Source organism: Pseudopipra pipra, chromosome 8 (genome assembly GCF_036250125.1).
Source record: "Pseudopipra pipra isolate bDixPip1 chromosome 8, bDixPip1.hap1, whole genome shotgun sequence".
In the NCBI taxonomy this organism is placed as follows: domain Eukaryota; kingdom Metazoa; phylum Chordata; class Aves; order Passeriformes; family Pipridae; genus Pseudopipra; species Pseudopipra pipra.
The window spans coordinates 33,710,660-33,732,803 of record NC_087556.1 but is presented as its reverse complement, the minus strand read 5'-3'; the positions used below and the strand labels follow the sequence as shown (position 1 = coordinate 33,732,803).

General features: G+C 46.4%; 1 protein-coding gene across 2 annotated transcripts in view; it reads right to left on the bottom strand.

The window, feature by feature from the left end:
• CTBP2 (C-terminal binding protein 2) overlaps nt 1-22,144 on the bottom strand; it is a 137,072-nt gene that overhangs the window by 20,646 nt on the left and 94,282 nt on the right. The window contains exon 1 of one of the 2 annotated variants that reach the window (XM_064663559.1): nt 19,680-21,561. The exons of the other annotated variant lie outside the window; for it this stretch is intronic. Coding sequence (XP_064519629.1) covers nt 19,680-21,372 — 1,693 coding nt within the window. The 5' untranslated portion in view covers nt 21,373-21,561. Of the gene's footprint in view, nt 1-19,679; nt 21,562-22,144 lie in introns of those variants that run through there. 2 annotated transcript variants of the gene reach the window in all.

The following is a 22,144-nucleotide window of genomic DNA, read 5'->3' as shown; positions in this document are numbered from 1 at the left end:
CACATTATATCCCTGTTGACACTTAAAGCAGCGCAGAACCATAAAAACAGGGCAAACAAAACTCCAGGCTTGGCAGCGACCACCAAACCTCACCTGCTCTCCCAGGGTTAGCAAACAAAATCTGTGCTCCACCACCTCTGCATCTCGAGCGTGGCCTCAGCCTGGGTGGGAGGTCCCTGGAGGCAGAATGTCCATCCCAGAGCTCCCCAGGTCCTGGCCCTTCTCCTCTCAGCCAGGGAAGTCACTGAGGTCACCAGGAAACCCACCATGGAGGAGGACAATGCTCAAGCACGTGGTCCAGCTCATCCCATGTTTCAGCTTGCGCTGTCCGTAACAGCAACAGCTCCCTGGATGGGGCTGATATTCTCTCCAGGCACATTATCCAGGATGTGCAAGACAGGAAGGTGCACTGTCGTGGGAGATAAAGGAGATAATTGCACCATGCAGCACTGGAAAGATGTACAGAAGAATTGATTTTATCCTTTGAGGAACAGTTTACAGAGGGAGGCTTTTCACCCTTTGGGGCTCTGAGCAACCTGGTCTGGCTGAAGATGTCCCTGCTCATGCAAGGGGCTGGACTCGATGACCTTAAAAGGTCCCTTCCAACCCAAACCATTCAATCATTCTATGAATCCCAGTAGTTTCTGGGTTTTTTTGAAAAAGACTGGTTGTACCTCAGGCAGTATTTCCCAGTCATGACCACATTAAGAAGACAGAGCTCTATGTGTAACATCCTAGGAAAAACATCGAAGAGAAACTCAATCCTGCTTCAACCCGTGTTCCCTAACCAATATATTTGATTATTTTCAACATTGCTGTAAAGCTGTCTCCCCAGATACATCAGTAAAACGAAGAAGGATCCCACACTGTGTTTGCAGCCACCTTCCCAGAGGAGCTGGAATGCTCAAGGAATGGGGTGATGTGGGGTCCAGTAGCATCTCCTGCCCTGACATCTTTCTGAGCCACCTGCAAGGCTGTTCACTCAGCTGGGAAAAAAAAAATCACCACAACCCATAACCCCTCCCCCCAAGAAACCTCAATCTCTTTATCCAACTTCTCTGAAAAAAGATTTTAGAGATGCCACACAATACAGCCCTTTTTAGCTATTTGTGCCCTCGAGCAATGCATTAATACAGCTGAGACTAAGCTGGATTGAGGGAATTTTAAATTGGTGTACTGGATGATGTAGAAGGCTATCAAAAAAAAAAAAAGCACTCAGAGAAGAAAAAAGGAAACACTCAACAAAAAACTGGATTGCAGGCTGAAGATTTCATGAGGTCAGGGTGAACACACAAAACCTCTCACTGGAAATGTTATTAATAATAGCATCTTATCCCCTGGAACAGAGAAATTATCTTGATTAATAACAATACACTTATTATTTACAAACTTCCACACCTTAGAATATGATCATTTAATCACATTTTTTTTTTAACACTGAGGGCAAAAATAGTGGTGGTCAGAGCAAAGAACTCTGTGTATTAAACTCAACCTTCTTAACATTTCTGACTCTGCAGCTCTGTAGAGTCTCACTGGCTGCTCACCAATAACTCCTGGTTCTTGAGAGCATCTTGAGGTTGCAAAATGGCCTTGTAGGTATTTCAGCAAGAAATAAGAGCACGACCATAGAGTTATAAAGACTTTCAGGTGCACAAAAGAACACACTTTTGAGGCTGAATGTAGAGATTTTGACTTCTTAGAATCGTAGAGTCCTTTAAGTTGAAAAACCCTCAAAGATCATAAAATCCAACCATTCCCCCAGCACTGCCAAGGCCACCACTAACCCATGTCCTCAAGTGCCACATCTATACAGCTTTTAAATCCCTCCTGGGATGGGGACTCCACCTCTGCCCTGGGCAGCTGTGCCAGGGCTGGACCACCCTTTGGTACACAGATGTCAGGTTTCTATGAGTAAACTTCAAGCCAGAAAAAAAGTCTTTTGTAATTCAGGGATATTAAATCTTTCTTAAAATGTCCAAATCAAATTTAACCAAATGAGATATTTTTTTTGCAACTTGCTTTTGAATTCAATTCTTTCAAATATCCTCTGAACCTTTTGAAAATTAAATGAATTTTATTTTTAATGCACTGTGCACTTCTGGAGATCTGAAGGAAAGCACATGGTCCCAGAAGCACATGTGGTTTTTTCTAACCATACAAGCTGGCCTAATAAAAGATATTATCTCTCCCTGCAAACCTTGTCTGGCTTCAGTTTTCCAGGTTGAATAAAGATAACCAAAAGTTTAATGATTAACTTTCCCGTTCTTTATCAGGCTTTTCCTGGCCTCTAGCATTCCTGCCTGGCTGCAAAATACTGGCTGCAGGTCTGGACAACAGCCTCTGAACCTGAACATGGCCAGAACAGCCCAAAACTCTTCCAAAAAGATCTCATATAACGTCACAGATGTGATTTCTTTTGGTACAATGGAAGAAAGCTCCAAGTAAGGACCAGGGAGGAAGCTGTGGTGCCTCCAGCTCACTTCACCTTCCCCGTCCTCTCTAAGCTTTGGAGGCTGAAGCAAACCCCTCCAGATCTTTCCATCCAGGCTGTTCTTGGGCTCTGGATGAAGAACGTGCACTAGGAATGGGTGAGAACATACCAAACATTTTTTCTCATCCCAGACCCTAAAAACATTCTGTGGATTAGTGATAATCCCCAGCCACAGATTTCACATCTTAAATTAAGACAGGGGGCCAGGCAATGCCAACTGAACACCACCACCAAAGTTTTGATACCAAAAGCACACATTCACCCTGGGACCCTCCACCTGTCAGCACAAGTGATGATCATCACCCCAGCAAGGGTTTCCACACGGGCTTTTCCTGTACACCCAGGGTGGGCTCAAGTCAAAGCAACGTTAAAGCCCCATCATTTTGCAAATACTACCCCTGCAGCTGCTCCATCTCCACCTCTCTCACACCAGCTGAAGGGCACTAAGCCCTGTCAGCCCCCTGGTTTATGGAAACCATGTTCAATGTCCAAATATTACACAGTTCCTTGGGTAATAGAGCTTGTAACCTCCCTAATTTATCATCAGTGTTTAAAATAGTATCACTAACAAGTAATGACAGATGAAACATCTTAAACCAGAGCTATTTAAGATACAATAATCTAGAAAAATCTTTGCTAATCTGCTCCATCTCTGAGCAAAAAAAAAAATACACGCTCCCTGGGTTTTATACTAAAACAAAAATGAACATTGGTAGAGCAAGTGAAATCATCTACAAACACAAATCAACCTTTTCTCCTTGTGAGCCAGAGTAGCCCAAGGGATAACGAACGGCACGATCACGCTTCTGATGTATTTATACAGCACATTTCATCTTCATTAATCCAGATAACACACTGGCAGATCCTCATTTTTCAATTCCAAGAACCATGAGCTATTCCCTGTGCTATAGCAGTTCTACACCCACCTCCCTACCGACCATATGGGGCCCCACAGAGGTCTGACCACCACCCTGGGGCACCATGGATGACTGGCTGATTCCTACCCTCCCACTCCCTTGGGAAGCAGCTTGTCCCAGCTCCAGGCTGTGCTCTAGGAGCCCTCAAAATCCACCACACCCCTTTGGCCACAGAGTGAGGCATGAAGGACCTCACTGAAGCACAGGGCAGCCCTGTTCTTGCCCCCCATGGGGGGGCAACCTCAGCAATGCAACAAGAGCTGAAGGGAGGAGATCAGGATGCTGGAACAAAGAATTCCTGCCCAGATTCATATTTTCTCTCTGTTTTTCCTGAGCTGGTGTTTTGGTCAGTAAGGTGTCTTATTTTCTTGTGCATGCAAAGCATTTGCTACAGTGCAACTCCCACGGCTGCTGGGAGGCATTTCCTACAGGCATCCTCAGCACATTAAGAGACAAATAAAATCCAGACTGTAGAGAAACTGACTGCTCTTGAAACCACGTTAACTCTAATGGGCTGAAAATATCTTCATTTTTATGTCTCTTCACTATCACAGAGAAAAAGTTGGTGCTGATGTAGGTAAGCTCAGGATATAGGTTTATCTAATAATGTACACTCAAGATAGTGAAAAATATCTCACATTTGCCTACAGTTATAAAACTGTAAATCACACTGAACTATATCACTGCAGTAAGCTATTTTCCTCTAACTGTTTTCACTATTTTATTGGTTCAGTAAAACCCATCGCCTATCAACCCAAGAGCTGTAGTTATACACATGTGGTTATTCTCAATTAATTGTTTGGTGGTGTTGTTTTTTTTTTTTTTTTTTTAAGTTTTAAAATTGTGCCCTAAACCCTCCCCAAAGTGAGGTATGGTAAAATGAACCAATCAGGTTTCATTTCTTTGTTGGGAACAAGACGGAGGAAGAGAGGGAAAGGGAGAGTTTCAGAAAGTTGACAAAGTTTCCTGCCTTGCGGTAGGAAGTAGTTGGCAAAGAAGGGTGCTGATGCATCACACCCCTGTCTACATGTTCATACACTTGATCAGATCATGCAGATTACAAAACATACCAAATGAACTGGGTGAGCTGAGAGAGCTCCCTGTGGTCTTGAAAAAGAAGTTCCTGCAGCAACAATGATCCTACATGGTGCCTGGGTCCTGGGGATCCCAAATCCCCTCGCACAAGAGCTGCCACTGACACGAAACCACCCCGCTGGCTGTGACCAAGAGGCACAGGCTACTGGCAAAGAGGTGAAGACAGACAAGGTACTCATCAGGACAACCAGCTACAGGAGCATTGCACAGTGTCACACACAAATATGCCCCTGTTTTCAGCATTCATTCCAGCATTCATTCATTCTCCACACCTCAGAGATAAGTGTTCAGTACTCAGTGTAATCTATTCCTCTAATTAAAATCTTTGATAATAAAATTTGAAAAATCCAATACAGTGCCAAAAAATCCGTAGCGCTTGGCCAGCTGACTAAGAAGACAGAGATGGCTTAGTAATTACCACCAATTCCCCTTCCATGCAGTGGCATTACTTTTTTTTCCCAAATCTCTCCCTGGCTCTCAGCCCAACAAATGGGTCACTTTCCTTGACCTGTTGTCCTCTCTCTGCGAGCAGACACTTTCTGTGTCCATTTGTATCCCTGAAGGCCTCTTCCTTCAGAAGGATAAAGGAAGGTGATTCTTCTGTAGAAACCTGGTAGAAGTTGCTCTCAACATTAAAAATTATAGAATTCTAGAATGGTTTGGGTTGGAAGAGACCTCAAAGACCATCCAGTTCCACCCCTTGTCAAGGCTGCTAAACCAGATTGCTTCAAACCTCATTCAACCCAGCCCTGAACACTCCCAGGGATGGGGCAGCCTCTGGGCAACCTGTGCCAGGGTCTTGTCGCCCTCACAGGGAAGAGTTTCTTCCTGATATCTAATCTAAATCAATTCTCCTTCAGCTTAAAAGCCAACAGAGAGATCCCTAGAAGAAGAGATGCAGATTTGTCACAGGGTCTGGAAACGATTCCCTGAGTTTACCAAAACAAGCTATTTTGTTGCTTCTCAGAAAAAGCAGAAATTGAGAGGTGCCAATCCCTCTCAGTGCTAGATTCGAGGTCTTGCCAACTGACATGGATGGGTTTTGTGACTTTTTGTGTTGCTTTGTATGTAATGCAAGGGTCACAACTCTTGTGAAGGACTTGTCTTCCAGCTCTCAGTGAATGAACATGATGGACCTGTACCAAATGCAGCCATGCTGGTGTGCTCTCTGGGGGCCCTGCAGGAGGTGTTGGTGAGGATATAGCAGACACCCATGACAACAAAACATCTCACCCTTTTTTGACTCCTGCCTTTGGACTGAGCTGGTGAACCATGTTTGGTGTGAGGTACAGAGTGTGCACGGGAACTCCTCCTGGCATGTGCCTGGATTCAAGCAACCAACTTGAGAGTGCTCCACTGTTTCTGCCCCTGCTGGGCACACAAACAAAAAACCAGTTGCTACTTCCTTGTGAATCACATGAGGAGTGCCTGGAGTCAATGGGTTCAGTGTGGGGATCATTCAAACCAGCTGCGGCCACTAAAAGAATCCATTCTTCATTCCTGTGACCAGGCTTGCTAGAAAGTAGGGAGCAAATGTTCCACCCTAAATAGTTTTGGTCTGAGCACAAGAGAAGCTATTGGCAACAACAATGTTGAGAGAAAGAATGTCTTAGCATCAGGCTCAGATGCCTTGCAAATGTATTTTGTATTCTCTACCCCAAACTGTATTTCTTTCTGCCTGTAACAGACTACATGCTTTAACTGGCTCTGGCAGATTGCTGAGTGTCTTTATTTTGGCTAGTAGAGAGCTCCCTTCCATATGGGATCTATCTAGGATGGAAAGCAGATCGACTGGGATGGAGAGCCCAACCCTAGCTGAGCACCAGGCCCCTGTGGCTCTCCACAGTGAAGCCAAGTTGTGCAGGAGTAATGGAATCATCGAATCACAGAATGGTTTGGGTTGGAAGAGACCTCAAAGATCATCCAGTTCCAACCCCCTGCCATGGGCAGGGACACCTTCCACTGGACCAGGTTGCTCCAAGACCCATCCAAACTGGCCTTGAACACTTCCAGGGATGGGGGCAGCCACAGCTTCTCTGGGCAACCTGTGCCAGGGCCTCACCACCCTCACAGTAATTAGGGTCTTCCTTATATCTAATCTAACCCCACTGCCTTTCAGTTTAAGAGTTCCTGCTGGGTGACTGACCAGGCCTGATCTGAGCATTTTCTCTGGACTGACTTGCAAGAGCATCCCTGACGTGGTGCATATGTTCTGAATTTTATGTACTTCAGAAACAAAACGAGAAAAAATGTTATTGTGCTTCGCTGTGAAATACCAAAAGCACCAAACTGTGCTGCATTAACATGGCTTTTTTCCCAGGACTCTTGTCCAGCTCCAGGCTGACAGGAGGAGCTGGTACACCCTAAGAAGTGCCCATATTCTTTCCTCACACACCCAGGTACTTCTGCATGGCACAATAACAAACGTGTCTTCTTCCTCCCTATCCAGTTATAAGCGCAGCCTGAACTAAGGACGTTGCTCATTAACAAAAGATACAAGAGAGGATAATGACTAAAAGACAAAGATTTGTGTTTATTAATGCCATAATATAAAGGAAATGATAAACCCCTGCAAGCTGAGTTTCTAATTTGGTCTTAATCTCAGTGGGCGTAGCTGCACAAGCTCTGGCTGCCTCTCCGTCTCCTTTCCATCGGTCAGGACAAGCCTTTTCCCAAATCCCAACAGCTGGCTGGAGCAACCCCCCATCTCCTCTTTCTCACTACGACTTTCCTTCAGAGCATGATGACTTTTAAATCCTTTTAGGCTCAAAGCCCAGTAAGCAGTAAAGCCCAGCACAAAGTGATATTTATTTCTCATTTTATATAAGAATCCAATAGAAAAATAACCTCAGCAGTATTTGTCATAGCCAGAGGTGGATTTGAAGCTCTTATGAAGTGAATGTGCTGCCCAGTGCCTGCTTCTTAACAGAGTTAGAGAAAGAGCCTGCCCTGAGCCCAAGCTCCTGTCCTCCTCCAGCTGGAGTAAGGACTGACTTCAAATCTTTTGGGGAGCTGGAAACTTAAGGACAAAGAACTTAAATGAACAGCCACAATGGCTGCAGAGTGGTTTCCTTAATTAGAAAACTGGCTGTGTTCCTAAGGAGGAGGAAAACAATGCTAGAGACTGCCAAGGCAAAGAGCAAGTAAAAACTGTAGCACATGTAGCTCTGGAGGAAACACAAACCAGCTCTATCAGCCCCCCAGATCCTCCAAAACCACTTGTAATTATCAGGCTGAAAACCAAGCATCGTCCTGCTGCTGAATCAGAGCAGCACAAGCTTGTGAATATGACTTGGCCTTAATTAATTCATTTTGACAAGGCTCAAAACACTCTCCAGGCGATTTAAGACACCGTAAAAAATAAGGAACTGACAGTTTTTGACCCCAAGATGTCAAATAGAGAACTGCTGTCTAGTTTTGATGAGCTGTCACTCTATCCCCTGGACATCCCTACTGCAGCTAAGCATTTTACGTTGTGGGCTGCAACCACACATGGTCCATGAGACAACTGGCATGTTCTCAGAGTATCAGTCAACCCAGCTGCAATAGCATTCCAGAATCCCTGTTGGCACAGCAGCAGTGGTGGGTGGGTGGTCTTCAGAGATGGAAAATACTAACCAGGAAAGCTGTGTTGCTTTTTTAAACAGCAGCCCATATCCCCAGCACAACAAATTCTCCAAGAGGAGACATCACAGAGTGTGCACATCTCTCAAACCACCACAGGGACAGAGACGAAGCACAGGTAGACAAACTGCAGCTTTTCCCAGTGCTGGTCACCTGTGAATCTGTCAATCCAACAAGCATCTGACACCTGTGATCAGAAAGAAGCTAATACCTGTCATGCTCAGACAACTGAACATCCTGCTATGGAAATTCAAATGTTCAGTGCCAAAACAGCACTGCCGGGGAAGCAGCAGCGTCTGGGGAGACTGGGAAGGAAAAAGGACAAAACACTCTGGCTGCAGCAGAAAACCAACATGCTGATGCCTCTCCTAAGCACAGGACTCTGGCCAAGCAGAAACACGGGTCATGGACTGTTTCCAGGGGTGCACTTGAGACGCTCTCACTGTAATTGAAGATGAAGCTGTGGCCTCCCAGGGCTGCGCACGCTCCTCGCTGCAGGGGGAGCCTCCCTGTCTGACTGAGCACAGTTTGGGGTTTGGGTTTCCTGCTTCAAACTAGAACGAAATGAAACACAGGTGTCTGACGTGAGGGACACTGAGGAGCATGGCTGTGGGCTGCAGACAGGTGACTGGAGAGCAAGGGTGGCAGGAAGGTTGAGTTTTCGGAGTGTGGCTCCGGAAAGAAAATCTCAGAGGACACCCTCAAGATCCTCTTCCGTGCAGGAGATAGAAAAGGACCACCATAAACTTGACAGGAGAATATGGACATCTCTCTAGGAGATCTTCAAAATTACCTTACACTGACAGCCAGGAGCTCCATGTGGCTTGATACAAAGCAGCAAAGCACAGGTTACACAGTGTTTATGAGAAAATTATAGTGAAGTCGTGGAATAGAGCTTTGTTTTTTAAAAAAAAACCAACCAAACACAATTTTAACTTGATATTTTGCCAAATTCTGATTGGAAACCTTTGCTCAAACCCCAAGGGCTCATGACCCACTGACCAACACTGCTGAATTTGGATGGACTCGAGTCAGAGTATTTCTAACACCATGAAGGGCAGGAGTTAGAGGCAAACAAACAAAGCATGTAACTGCGCCAACTTGAAAGGAGGAACGCACAGAAAACTTGGAACACAAACATTCTGTGACTGCTACCAGCACTGTTCTTACCAAGCATGGAATACTTTCCTAGAAACTGGCTACCTTGAGGGAACCCTCTGTCCCCTGCAATATTTTGGTTGGCTTACTGTTGCTGATTCCAGTATTTTCCCCTCTCTTCTGCTCTCCTGCCTTCTTCCTTCCTCTCCCACTTCTCCAGATGTGTTTGCACTGGAAGAAAGCTGCTCCCTTTGACTCTATGGGGCAGTTTCCAGCCTTGCCTACACCCAGTGGTGTGTGCAGCCTGGCTGCTGCCTGGGCCATCCAGCATCTCTTAGTATATGTCTCTTCTTCAAAGTACTGTTTTGCTCTAAGTGCCTTATGAACAGATTAAAAAAACAAATAGGTAAGAGGCATATTAACTCATGTGCCTAATAATATCCCAGAGTGGGAGTAAAGGAAATTGGAGATTTCCCAGGAAACTGTCCAGAGTACAGACAAATTCTTCCCATTACAGGGGGCATCAGAGGGAAGCACCTGGTGCAGGGAATCCACGACCAAACCATAAAACTACCAAAAGCTGGGTGGCAACTCCATTGCAAACTCCTCTCGAGTCCAGCTGCAGCTCTGGAGCCTGAGGGCTCTGGGAGGAGAGGGAGAGGCTTTGCAGAAGGAAGTTAGAGCAGCAGCACTCTTCCTTACTGGCATCGAACACCTCTTCCTTCCTGGAGCAAAAGCAGCTTGTTGTCCCCCCTGGGAGAATGGTGGAGCATCTCCTTTGGCTCTCACCAAGTGCTCTGCAACTTCCCTCACCATAAACTGCTTGCACAGCGTGAATCTGCACAGTGCAAAACCTCTTGAGCACTGAGCCTTGTAGGAGCCAATGTGAGATCTGCTTTCTGTATGTCCCTGTGATGCACTTGCCTTCTCCTTGACTGTGAAAGGCCAGTCTCCCTCTCTGCTGATCAAACATATCTCTGTTTACAGTCTGGAACTCTGTCATATAGAGCCATGACTAGATTCACTATCTCCACACACTCCTGTTGTGTCAATATTACATGATTCCCATTTTTCTTTCTCCTCCTCAACTGCTGCCACGATTCTTAGTGCCATTAGCTCTCACAAGTGACCTCCTTTGCTTTATGGTAGCCCATAGAGTCACTAATCCTAAAATTATCCCAAAATACAGACAGACAGGCCAGTTCTGACATATTCAGCTATTTCTGAGATCTTCTTCAAACCCTTCTGCAAAACAGCCAGCTCTGCCCTTCCCACAGGACTCCATCTTTCCTTCTCCAGGGAAGAGCCACTGGTCCCTGCCCTCTATTCATGCTTTTGTGGTGGAACAGCCACCTTACAGCTCTCTGGACACTTTTGGATTTCCGCACTAATGCTCCAGACTTGGTGTCATTCAATCAAGTTTCAGGTCTCACCTTCTGCTCTTTCCCAGCTACCACTCAGCTGTGCCTGGTGAAGCATTTATGGCAACCCAGCCACTTAGAATGGTCAAAAAGCCACAATAATTTATCAATTAATTTTGCACCCTCTCTATAGCAGAGCACAGTGGGTCCATACCTGTGAATAATTTTAATTGTCTGAGTTATTTTTCAGACTAGATCATGAGTAGGAGCAGAAGCCAGCCCGACACACTGCAGTTTTAGGCTGAGCAAACCAAAAATGCAGTAAGTTGCCTAATCAGAATGAGAACAGGAATATGATGATTTCATGTAAAAATATCAGAAATTAAGAAAAAAAGAAACATTCAACTGTATGCACAACTTAAACTCTTTCAAATGGCAAATGTCCAAAGCAGAATGATAGTTTTTAACATACAACCACTGCTGCATCTCAAAGACCATGCAAAAATTACCCAAAACTGAACAGTCAACAGGAAACTACATAGCCAACATCCAGTGCTGATTGGTACCATATTTAAAAGCAATTTGAGCTTTAATAATTTAACACAATTTAATTTGCTGGTAGTAGGAAAGGTGGAATTTGTTTTTCTTCCAAAGGATGACGTGGATGGATATTCTATCTCTGTAAGGTACACCCCAATTTGTGGTAAGTGCTGGGCTTGAATCCAAACACACACACAAAACAGAGATAAGCCTTGGTGTTGTCCAGATCAGGCCCATAAACCACAGAAACATCCTCCCACATATTTAAAATGTAACATCTGAAAATGAGCAACATCACTGATATTTATTCTACCTGTAAACCCCCTACTAGAATTTTGTTTCAGAAATTTTCAAACTTTCAAGTGTTTGGTGGAATTTCCTTTCCTGCCTTGCTTCAGCCTGTTAATAACAATCCCAGTGCTAATGACCCAACTCGTGAGTGTACAGAGGGAAAACAGCTTCATGAAATATTGATACACACTTGGAAATTTGACAATTATCTCCAGAGTTCCTTGGTAAAACCTGAAAGCAAACAAATAGCAAACATTTCCTCTACTCATTAAAACACTGAAAAACAGAGAAAGGAACCTACTCATTACCCATTTGATAAATCTATCCTATTATTTTTAATAATGCACAGGCATTCAATGCATGAAATGTGCAGTTCCTCTTCCTTAAAGAAACTGTTGGATTTGTAGATCTAATTTTAAGAAATGCAATAAAAATCAGTGATGTAGATCTGGTTCCTTTTCCAGGAGAAGGTAAAATCCTTCTGTTGAAATCAATGACAAAATCACCATTTCTCAGGTGGAAGCAAAACTTCACTCACTGCTTCCTATTTTGGAAGCTGCCTGTCCAGAAAAATATTCTACAAAAATCAGAAATATTAAGGGTTTTTTTGGCCTTTCTCATGGAAGCTTCAGAAACAGAAAACTGATGTGAAAAAGAGCTGATGAGCCTCACTATGGGGCTGCTGGTCCATGATATATATCTCTGCATCTTGCTTATCCTACACCAGGGAGATAAGTCAGCTCACCCTCTGGCCAGAGTACAGCTCCCTCTGGAATGGGAAATCCAGAGAAAACCTTCCCTGCTGAATAAATATGAACCCTAAGGGGAAAAATTTCAATGCAGAGCATGACAGGTTGCTCAGCATTGCACTGGTGTCATCAGTTATTAGTAATTCTGGTTTCTGGACCTTTTAGCCCTGACTGTGGATGAAATAGAACCACAAATGCTGCAGACAAGAATGAAATGGAAATTTAAGATTCTTAAGCCAAATGTTTCAGCTGCTAAGATAACTCCCACTCTCATGCAGGTCCACTCAACATGAATTCAAAGACAGAAAAAGCTCAATAGGAAAGATCAATAGGAATTGCTGGCCAGGTGGGATAACTAAAGCTGCATTTCAGCATTCCTGATTACTTCAGGGTCCCAACAGGACAGTCTAGATACTGACAAGCTCTCTGCTGTCCACAGTGAATACTCTCTTTTATCTTTCATAACATTAATCAAGTTTCCTTTCATCAACAAAGCAAAATACATGCACTTGCATGAACCACTGTACTTTTTGAACATTCATTTAAACCTTTCTAACAAAGCATTGAAAGGAAGGCAGAGAATACAACAAATGACTGTGTGTGACATCTCCATTTCTGGTTTGTTTTTTTTTTTCCACTCAGTGGGTAACAGTGAGAGACTCCATTAAGAGACTGGGCCATCCTAAGAAAAGGCTGATAATCTACAGGGTCACTAAGGGAGCGTGTGGGAGGCAGCTTGAAACTGCTCAGGGATTTGCAGTGCTAGAATAAGCATCAGGAAAAGAGTTAAGGTTAAGAAGACCAGCAAGGAAGGCAGGGGGGCACCACCAGGTTCTTGCATCCCACCACCCTCTGACTCCCAGTGCTCCCAGGCACGGAGGTAACACCCCTGGAGATGCCACTGCAACATCTGGAAAGTGCATGCCAAATATTTCAACGAGACCTCAGTTCTGATCCGCTTTTTCTGACTCTTTTCACAAAAAGCATACCCTAAATTATTTCTTATCACTGTGTTTGCTGTCTAAGCAAAGTCTCGTCTGCTTATTTGCTTGCCAAGCCAGTGTGACAAGCTAGGAAATAATAAATTGCTCGATAACCAAAACAAGTCACTTCTGGCAAAAAATGAAGGCTGAAGAAGCACTGATCCAAATGGATAATGACTGAGACACTGATTATATTTTTAAGAGTTTTTCTCCCCATTTTCATGTGTATACATATTTGCATAAATAAATAAAACATGAGAATGCCATCTTGGCTGTTCATACCAGCGTTTACCAAGGACCTCCACCAGCTCCAACCGTTCAGTGAGCCCTGCTGGTTTCCTTCTTATGATCACAACCTGCTTGTCTCTCAGATTACAGAGCCTAAACCACCCTCTTCCCAGGATCTGTAAGATGCTTTTGGGAGCTGCAGGAACAGCACTGTACTGTCATTCTTCTCTCAGTCCCTCCTTGCCTGCCTCTGTTTTCATTTATAAGTCAAGGCAAGAGGTCATTGCCCTTGGCCACCCAACATTTGCTGGCTGAAGTGCACCTCAAGGCCTGGGGTGCTCCCAGGAGGGAATGAGAGAGGGAATGCCACAGGAGGGATGGGAACACAAGCCTCCACCACTGGCAGCACCAGCACTGGCTGTTCAAAGGTGGAACACACTGCTCATGAATCTAGTGGTCATGGTGCAGACACTCTCTGCAAACAAAAAAAACGGAATTTATGCCTGGCAAATCAGGGTAGGTCAAGGGCTTCCAAACTACCCAAGACGTGGAGCCACCACGCTGGAGAATGAACTGTGCCAGCCCTGCAGCTGGAAGCTTTCTGCCCTCAAGGGGCAGAGGGTGGCCCTGCCTGGGCAGGACCAGGGCCGTGTTCTGCTGGGCCATGGGACACTCGATTAAGCCGATTGTTGGCCCCGACACGCTCTGCACTGGGGGAGAGGGCGGGGGAAGGAGAGCCGGGCACTAATCCTCTCCATCTGCTCTGGAGCGGCTAATTGGATTGGGAGTGCAGAAGGCAAGGCCCCCGGACACTGGCCAGGCCAGGCACGGGCACTCTGAAACCTCTCGTTTCCCTAATCAAAGCTGCTTTGGCACAGAGGGTCCCGCTCTGCCAAACACCTCTGTTCAAACCCCTCCTAAGGCTGAGCTCAGCCCTGCTCAGCACCTCTCTGCTGGAGAGGTCAGACTACATACTGAAAAAACAACACCCATGAATCCCACCCCCAGAAGTAACATTTCATCTTTAACAAAACACTACAAACAGCAGAAAAAGAGATTAAAAATTAGCTTTCTTTACCAAAAGCCAGCGGAACACTGTTAATGTCAGGTTTTATTTAGGTGCAGAAGTCAAAAACTCGACTGCCAGTTGCCATCTATAAACCTTACCAATATCAGTTCTACATCTGCAACATTTATTCTACATCAGGGGCTTAGTGATGCTGGTCTTCTGCTTTTCAAAGATTCAGTTCAGCACCTACTTTGCTTTTAAAATAACAGTCTATTCAGTTGTGCAGCATTTTCATTAAACTGGGCTGTAGTGTGACGCTATGAGAATGAAAAGAAGAAGAAATATAAAAAATGTTTAATACAATAATGATCAGAAACCTTTAAAATTTTTTTCCCCCCTCTGTGAACACGAAGTTTGTAGCTATGGAAACTACTTATGAGAAAGCTAAAAAAAAATGTCAGCAAATATAGTCAGAGAATGATCTGGATATATGAAAGTCCTAACAATGCTAGAGAACTAGAGACACAGGGTGAAAGAAAAGTGTAAATTGAAGATGACAACACTTGAGCATCTGACAACACATTCTCCTCTGACAGGCCAAATTCATTTTCATTGCCACGGCACTGAAGTCAATGAATTGCAACTGGAATGAGTTTGACACTTTATATTGCTTTTGATAAAACCATTATAAAAAGCGTATTTCAACCTTTAAAAAAGTATTTTAAAAGCGTATTCTCTGAAATCAGTGAATTTTATGTGCATATTGGCAGAGACAGTCAGTGTTATATCAAGGTAGCACATCTCTCACACATTCTGTTCTTCAGCCATTCACCCGACCAAGGTGGGCAGTTCTGGTGACTTCAATTTTATCCCAATCTGTATTTTTGTGTGGAAGTTATGATCTCAGTTAAAATGATTACTCCATGGCTTTTTCAGTGAACACAGTGCTCACTAACTCTACCTGGAGTAACACACTAGCTGGAAACAGCTCCAAGGACATGCTATGGTCTGTCAGGTCAATGTGCAAATTAAATCAGATTTATTCAGTACACGGAGCTTCCTTTGGTGCTGTTTCAGTCTGTATTGTTAATTGAGCTGCCTTACATGTACACATTGTGATTACATGCTGCAGTCTGTAATCAGAAAACACAGGGAAGAAAACCTGAAGTTGATTTCTGAACATCCGCTGTACTGTGCAAAGAATAAACCAACATCAACAAATGCTCAGGGAATTTATATTGTGTATGAAATATCTTGCTAAACTCTGCCCAGAGAAAGCTATGGCAATTTAGCTTAAATTAATTAGCTTAAAAGAATTAATAGCTTAAAAGAATGGGCAAATGTTGCCCTTTTAGCCATCCTTGATAGGCTCTTTTAAGCACCCTTGAGCAACCATCAAGGCTCTTGCTCCTGACTACCCCTTTCCTCTTTGGGGGTTGCCCACATGAAGAATTTCAGCCTGCGACTGATGTGTGGTTAACGCAGCTTTTATCTGTCACAGGGTGGAAAATACCAATAAAAGGCATCACAATGAAGTGTTAAAGAGTATAAGCAGAGCTGAGCTAATCACAGTGAAAGGCATTTCTAGTTGGGCTCTAAGCTGATGACAGAGAGGATGAATCCCCCTCACGCTGGAGAGAACCACTTGTCCAAGGAGGGCAGTTGCCCTCGGCCTGGCTTTCCCAGCTCAGGAGAAGGTCAGACTTTCAACCAAATTTTACAGCCAAGTAATTTTGCTCCTCCTTCCTGATGATACCTACACAACTTCTATGGGGCAGCCCTGCTCCTCATCCCCACAAGAAGCATCTTCCCCTTCTGTGATCACTTGCTTTCACATCTTCATACGTAAACTAGAGCTTGAAAAACCATCCAAGACACATATTTGCAATGAATCACCACTCCCTAAGTCCAGCATCAGACACAGAAATCTGGACTGGCCCCTGTTTGGGAGAAGTCCAGGCTAGCTACAAGGAAAACACAAGACTTCTTATCTGCCAACTGCTTTAAAACTAAAACATTGGATTAAATAAATGTAAATTAAGTCATGTAATAAAAATACTAGCAAACATAATAAACTGAAGATACAACATTTTGGAGGCGGAGCTCCAGCAATCTGATCAGTGACCGTGAGACACAGTTTGCCCTCATCAGCTTTGCTGACCTGGACTATTTATTTCCCTGCCTTCCCTCCCACCCCAGCACGAGGCTGTCACAGACAGCTCTGGCAGCAGCCACCCGCCGACACGTGTTTGTCACTCAGACCTTGCAGGGCTTTTTCATGCTTGCCACCGAGATGACTTAGTGTGTTCACTACCGGTGCTGCAGGAGCAGCCAGTTCCCAGGATGTTTCTCCCTGGGGAAGCCATTCCTGACAGCTTCATAGACAAGGTCTCAATGACGCAGAGAGCGGCGGCTTTGCCAGAGCTGTGGCTGGGGAGTTCCTGGGATGGGAAGCCGGATCATCTCCTGAGACGTCACTCCAACACCACAGCAACGGGTTTAGGGTGCTCATTCACCACCTTCTGCTCATACAACTCTGCAATTCCCAGGAAGGACAATTTATCTACCTTCTTATAATTATTTCACAAAATGCAAAGCAGTTGCAGCAATAAATCTCGTTTCTGATTTTCCCTTATCTGACCATGCCAAAGCAAGAGGCCCATAAGCATCCATTGTGTTCCTGTATTCCTGCCCAGGATCCTGCCTCTACCATCAGAAACACTAGGCAGGAGAAGACAGCCTCCTGCAAGCCCTCTGCCCAAACTTCAAAGTGAACAGCAGCTCTGCAGAATGCACAGAGAGTGTCAAAGCTCAGCACAAAATGACAAATTGGACATACAGGAACAAAGATTACAACACACATTTCAACAAGACTTAAAAAAACCCCGAAAATGATCTATATTAAGGCCTTATCCATACAACAAGCTTCAAAACATGACTGGACTGTAATGGGCACTTTATAATCCTCTGCTGCCTGAGAAGACATTAACCTACACTGACAGAAAATATTTGCAGCCATTTAGAGACAGAGTTTAATACTGAACTTGCTTTCACCTTGTGACTCAAATATCCACAGCCAAAGCTACAGCTAGGAGAAGGCTCGTCACTCCTAAAAACACATCCAGTCTCTTTCTGCTGGCAAACAAGATTTTCCTGGATTTAGCCAAGTTTCTGCCATCCACTCAATGCTTTAAAACATCTTAACATATTTGTAACCTCAGCTTATCCCCTCGTGGGTAAATGTGAACACTCCTCCTCAGCACAGTCCAAACATCTTCAAACTGCCACACCTTCCATCTTTAATCCATACCCTTCCATGTGTCTTACCTTGGCTTCTACTTTTAAAATACAGTTTAACAGGAAGAAAACCTCTCAGGCTATTTGGAAAAGAAAAAGGGGAAATAAATAAAAAAAGAAGACAATTTTACAGGTCCTACTCCAGCTAAACCTTTCAGGGCCTTCAATGAGAAGATAATCTTTCTGTGATTATGGCCAAACCCTCCCGTTGCTTGGCAACACATAATTAAGGAATATGTTTTCAGATCCGCTTTGCAAGCTGGCCATTATCAGATGAAATTACTGGAGCAACAAATGTCATCCTCATGCAAATGAGCTGGTAGTGGGCAAAAAAAAAAAGAGAGGGTTGTGTAGCAAGAAGGAGCTCAACAGCACAGAAACGCTGCTGGCTTCGTCTTGCTGCTCATCGGTAAATCTGGTAAAGGGAAGGGACGATTTGAGATTTTTAGAGAACAGGGTTTGCGGTTTATATACAAGACACAGGGAAGGAGGGATCTGTTCCTTGTGGTGGAGGAGGTTGCTCCCAAGCCCTGTGCTGTGGAGGTCCTTCACCCCAGAGCTTTCACTGCATCGGTATCGACCTCTCAATCAGACGCACCGCAAATAAATGAACATATTTGTGTTCCCCACATTATGCCAGTTTGCCTTTTTTTCTGCATTTATTTAAAAATACTGCCTGGATGTACTGCTTTCCCATCTGATCCATGTCAACACAGAACATGTTGCCTAATATTGAAGCATTTTTTAGAAATCAATACGTTACACCCGCTACATAAAGGATGCATCAGCGTGAAAGAACCGGCACCTACTTCCTAACTGTAATTATGGTGCGGCAGGGAAAGGGGTGCGCCAAGTGTCTGCATTTTGACAACTTTATCATTTCCACTCACAAAATCATTCTTTATTTAGATTCCTGTGGAATGGCATCACCGGTTTGGCACTGTCTTGATGCCTATAAATGGTATCCTCTTATTAAAGCTTTGTGTGTGTGTGTGCTGGTAGGGCACATTGTTCAGGGTTTGTTTGCATGGGGGTTCAGCTGGGCTGCACAGGGAGAAAATTCCCTGCTCACGGAGTCACTACCAGGAAAAACGTTTCAAGGGGTTTCTTTCCACCTTTTTTTCAAACAAGTCAAGCCACAAATGAGTGGATTTGCTGAGTTTCTTTATACTTAGCAGGGTGGTTTTGGAGGTTAGTTTCTGTCAGGTTCTGAGTGTTATCATCAATGTACATCTCCAAAACGGAGGAGCGGAGCCTGCTCGGATTATACAGCTTTCCATCTGAGCAGCCAAGAGCCTGAACGCTTCTACGAGGGGAAGGGAGCCACCATTCATTTTTATTGTTCCAGTGCTTAACGACAGGCTTTTAGTTTTAAGCACAGCCCTATTACTTTAACAGCTCTATCGCTTCACTTACAGGCATCTCGAGAAGGAAATCAAGGGGTTTATTTTGTATGCCTGATAAAACAGCAAATTAATAATAAGAAGAAAAGCCTTAGGTAATGGCCAAAGGTAAGTCGATTCTCAAATAACACCATTAGCTATCTGATGAATTTAGTCAAAACAATGCCAACCACTTCCTCGGAGGAACACATTTGCGCCTGATAACAGCGGTAGAAAGTCAATCTGCAGCAAACCCTGTAGTCCTAATTGCTCAGCCAGCGCACTATCTAATCTCCTGTTCTCTACAAACAACGGGAACGGCAAGATTAACCCTGGAAGCATTATCTGAGATACCGCTCAGGTTTAACTGAAGTTGGCTAAACAAATAAAATATTTGGAATTTAACCACAGAGTGAGAACCAGCATCTTTAGCTCCGCATGGCCAGCACAGCCCTGCACAGAAATCCCCTTTGCCTCCTTCTCTAAGTAGGAAAGGGTGTAATATTTAGGCATGAAACGCCAAGATATCTGACTGTGGGTTTTTTGAGGGATAAATTAAGCAACAACAAGGTGGTTGTAAACTACTACATGGACTAAGACCCTTCAGTAATTACTTGGTTCAGGCGATGCCATGGTGGAGACGATGACGGGGGGCCCCGTGCGCCTGCTGAGCTTCGGGTACGGGGAGACCTGGGCAGGGAAGGTGGGTCCGGTGGGTGCCAGGCCACCATCCCCCGGTGCTCCTGGCCGGCGGAGGAGCTGGGGGCTGCTGTGAGGGCTGGGTGCTGGTGATGCTGCTGCCACCGTCCGCTCCCTCTTCATCAACTCCATGGGCACGGTGTAGGTGGTGGGATACGCTGTTTTGGGGCTGGGGTGCGGGTTGGCTGCGGTCATGGCCATGCCGGCTGGAGCAGAGTAGGCAGAGGCTGGACGCGTGCTGCAAGGCAGGGGCGTGTTGTATCCCGAACCAGGGAGGAAGTGTGGCCCCGGAGGAGCCCCCACAGGGGCTGGGTAGGTGGTGGTCTCCAGCAGGTGCTGGGTCGGGGCGCTGGATGGCCGGCGGTGCATCTCGACCCCTCTCGGGGAGAGCGGCTGCAGGGGGGGTGGGTGCTGAGAGGCAGCGGGGCCATCCGTGGTGGGCCCCGCCATGAGGGGCGCCCCGTAGTCCCCTGGGAGCTCGCTGCGGTGGCTGAAGCTGTTGGAGCGGGTCCTGGGGCGCAGCGTCCCGGCCCTCCGCTCCTGCCTCTGCAGCTGCATCTCTGCTTTGTAGTTGTGGGCGATGCGGGACAGCACTCGGGCCTGGCCCAAGTTCGGCGCCACCGACTTGATGTCGTTCTCCTCCATCATGGCCAACAGGTTTGGGGAGTCAAAGCCCTGCTGCAGCAGGGCAGCAAAGGTGCTCTCCGAGACACCCTCCGCCCGCAGCAGGGCCACGAACTCGGGGTCAAAGCTCCTCTTGCCCTCCGGCCCAGGGAAGGTGGGGGGCACCGGTGGGTGGGAAGGCGTCGCCACTGCCGCCTCGTAGCCGTCGTAGGGACCCTTGGTGCTGGTGCTCTCTCTGCCTGGTCCATAGCTGCTGCCAGTGGTGCTGGTGGGATCCACCACCAGGCAGGTGGGGGCGGCTTGCCTGGCCCCTGGTGCCTCGGGGGGCCGCTCTGTCCCATCGGTGTAGCCCGGCCTGCCGGGAAAGGCAGGCGGCTCTGCCGCGTAGCGCAGGCCGGGGGGCTCCGTGCCGTACCATGCCGGGGACACGTCCCTGCCGCGCATCCGCTGCCCATCCAGGGCCAGCTTGGGGTCCCTGTAGAGGCGGGTGGTGTCTGGTGGGGCTGGCGGGCGTGCCAGGGTCTGGTCCCAGGACAACCTGCTGCCAGGTGCCCCGTAGCTCGCCAGCGGCCTGCCCGCCACGTGGTCGCGGTAGCACCGGGGGTCCTTGGGTGACCTCGCCGACAGTGACGGGTCACTGTAGTAATCCTGGGGCGGCAGAGAGCCCCGGCCCGCCATGGGCGCCGGCCGGTCGCAGTAGGTGAAGTCAGGCACGGAGCCTTTCCTCAGCGGCCCCGGGGCGAAGGCGGCATCCTGGTACGGGTACGCCTCCTGCTTCAGCTCCGCGCCGCCCTGCAAGATGATCTCGTTGGCCCGGGGTGGCTCGTACCATCCGCCCTCGCCGCCATAGGTCAGGGAGCTCCTCCGGCCCGGCAGCCTTTGGTACTCAAAGGCGTTCTCGCTCTCCCAGTTCCCCTCATACCAGCCAGCAGCATCCCAGCTCTGCGAGCGGCCTATGTTGGGGTGTTTGCTGGGGATGGGCATCGTCACGAGGCCGCTCGCTCCTGGTGACACAGAGAAGAGGAGGTGCCTTCCTTCCCAGTGCTTCTCCGGCACGCATCAACACCAGACCGTGCTCCGCCTGAGCCCTCCCGGGACTTCAGAAACCACCGGCGGGTGGTTTTGCCTTTCAGAGTGTTGCCTGAATTATTAATCCCTGGTAACCTTAGGAGGCAGAGCATGCGGCTGGGCCCCTTCCCGTGCGGTGCAGCCACGGAGGAGAGCGGCCGCGCTCAGCCCAGATGCTTTATCCTCTGCCGCTGGGGACGGCGTGCACATGGACAACTGGCCGAGCAGTGTGTGGGGATTAGGAGCTAAATAAAACCTCTAAAGCCCTCGCTCCATGTGACATCATTTTAGCCCGATGAAATCTCACGCACTGACCCAGCCAGCAACCTCAATGCAATTTTTCCCCAGGGAATGATTTTTTTTTTTTTTAACTGTTGTTTTTTTTAACACGTGTTTCATGTGTTTCAGTTGTCTCCTTCCCAACGTGCTCAGGGAGTCTACACCAGCTCCCACCAGGAACTGGCGGTGGGATAACGGAACGTGCCCATTTCCACTCATGCACACACACACATGCGCATGTAAAAATAAAAAAGAAAGCTTCAGTGTCAGCTCAATCTTAATCCAGCCTGATGAAATGCTAATCCACCGCACACAGCTAAGGACAAATTAAATGGGAGCCGGCAGACAGGCCTAAAAAAAGGCCAATGCAAGATATTCAAGACTGCAAGAGCAGTTAGAAATTAGTTAG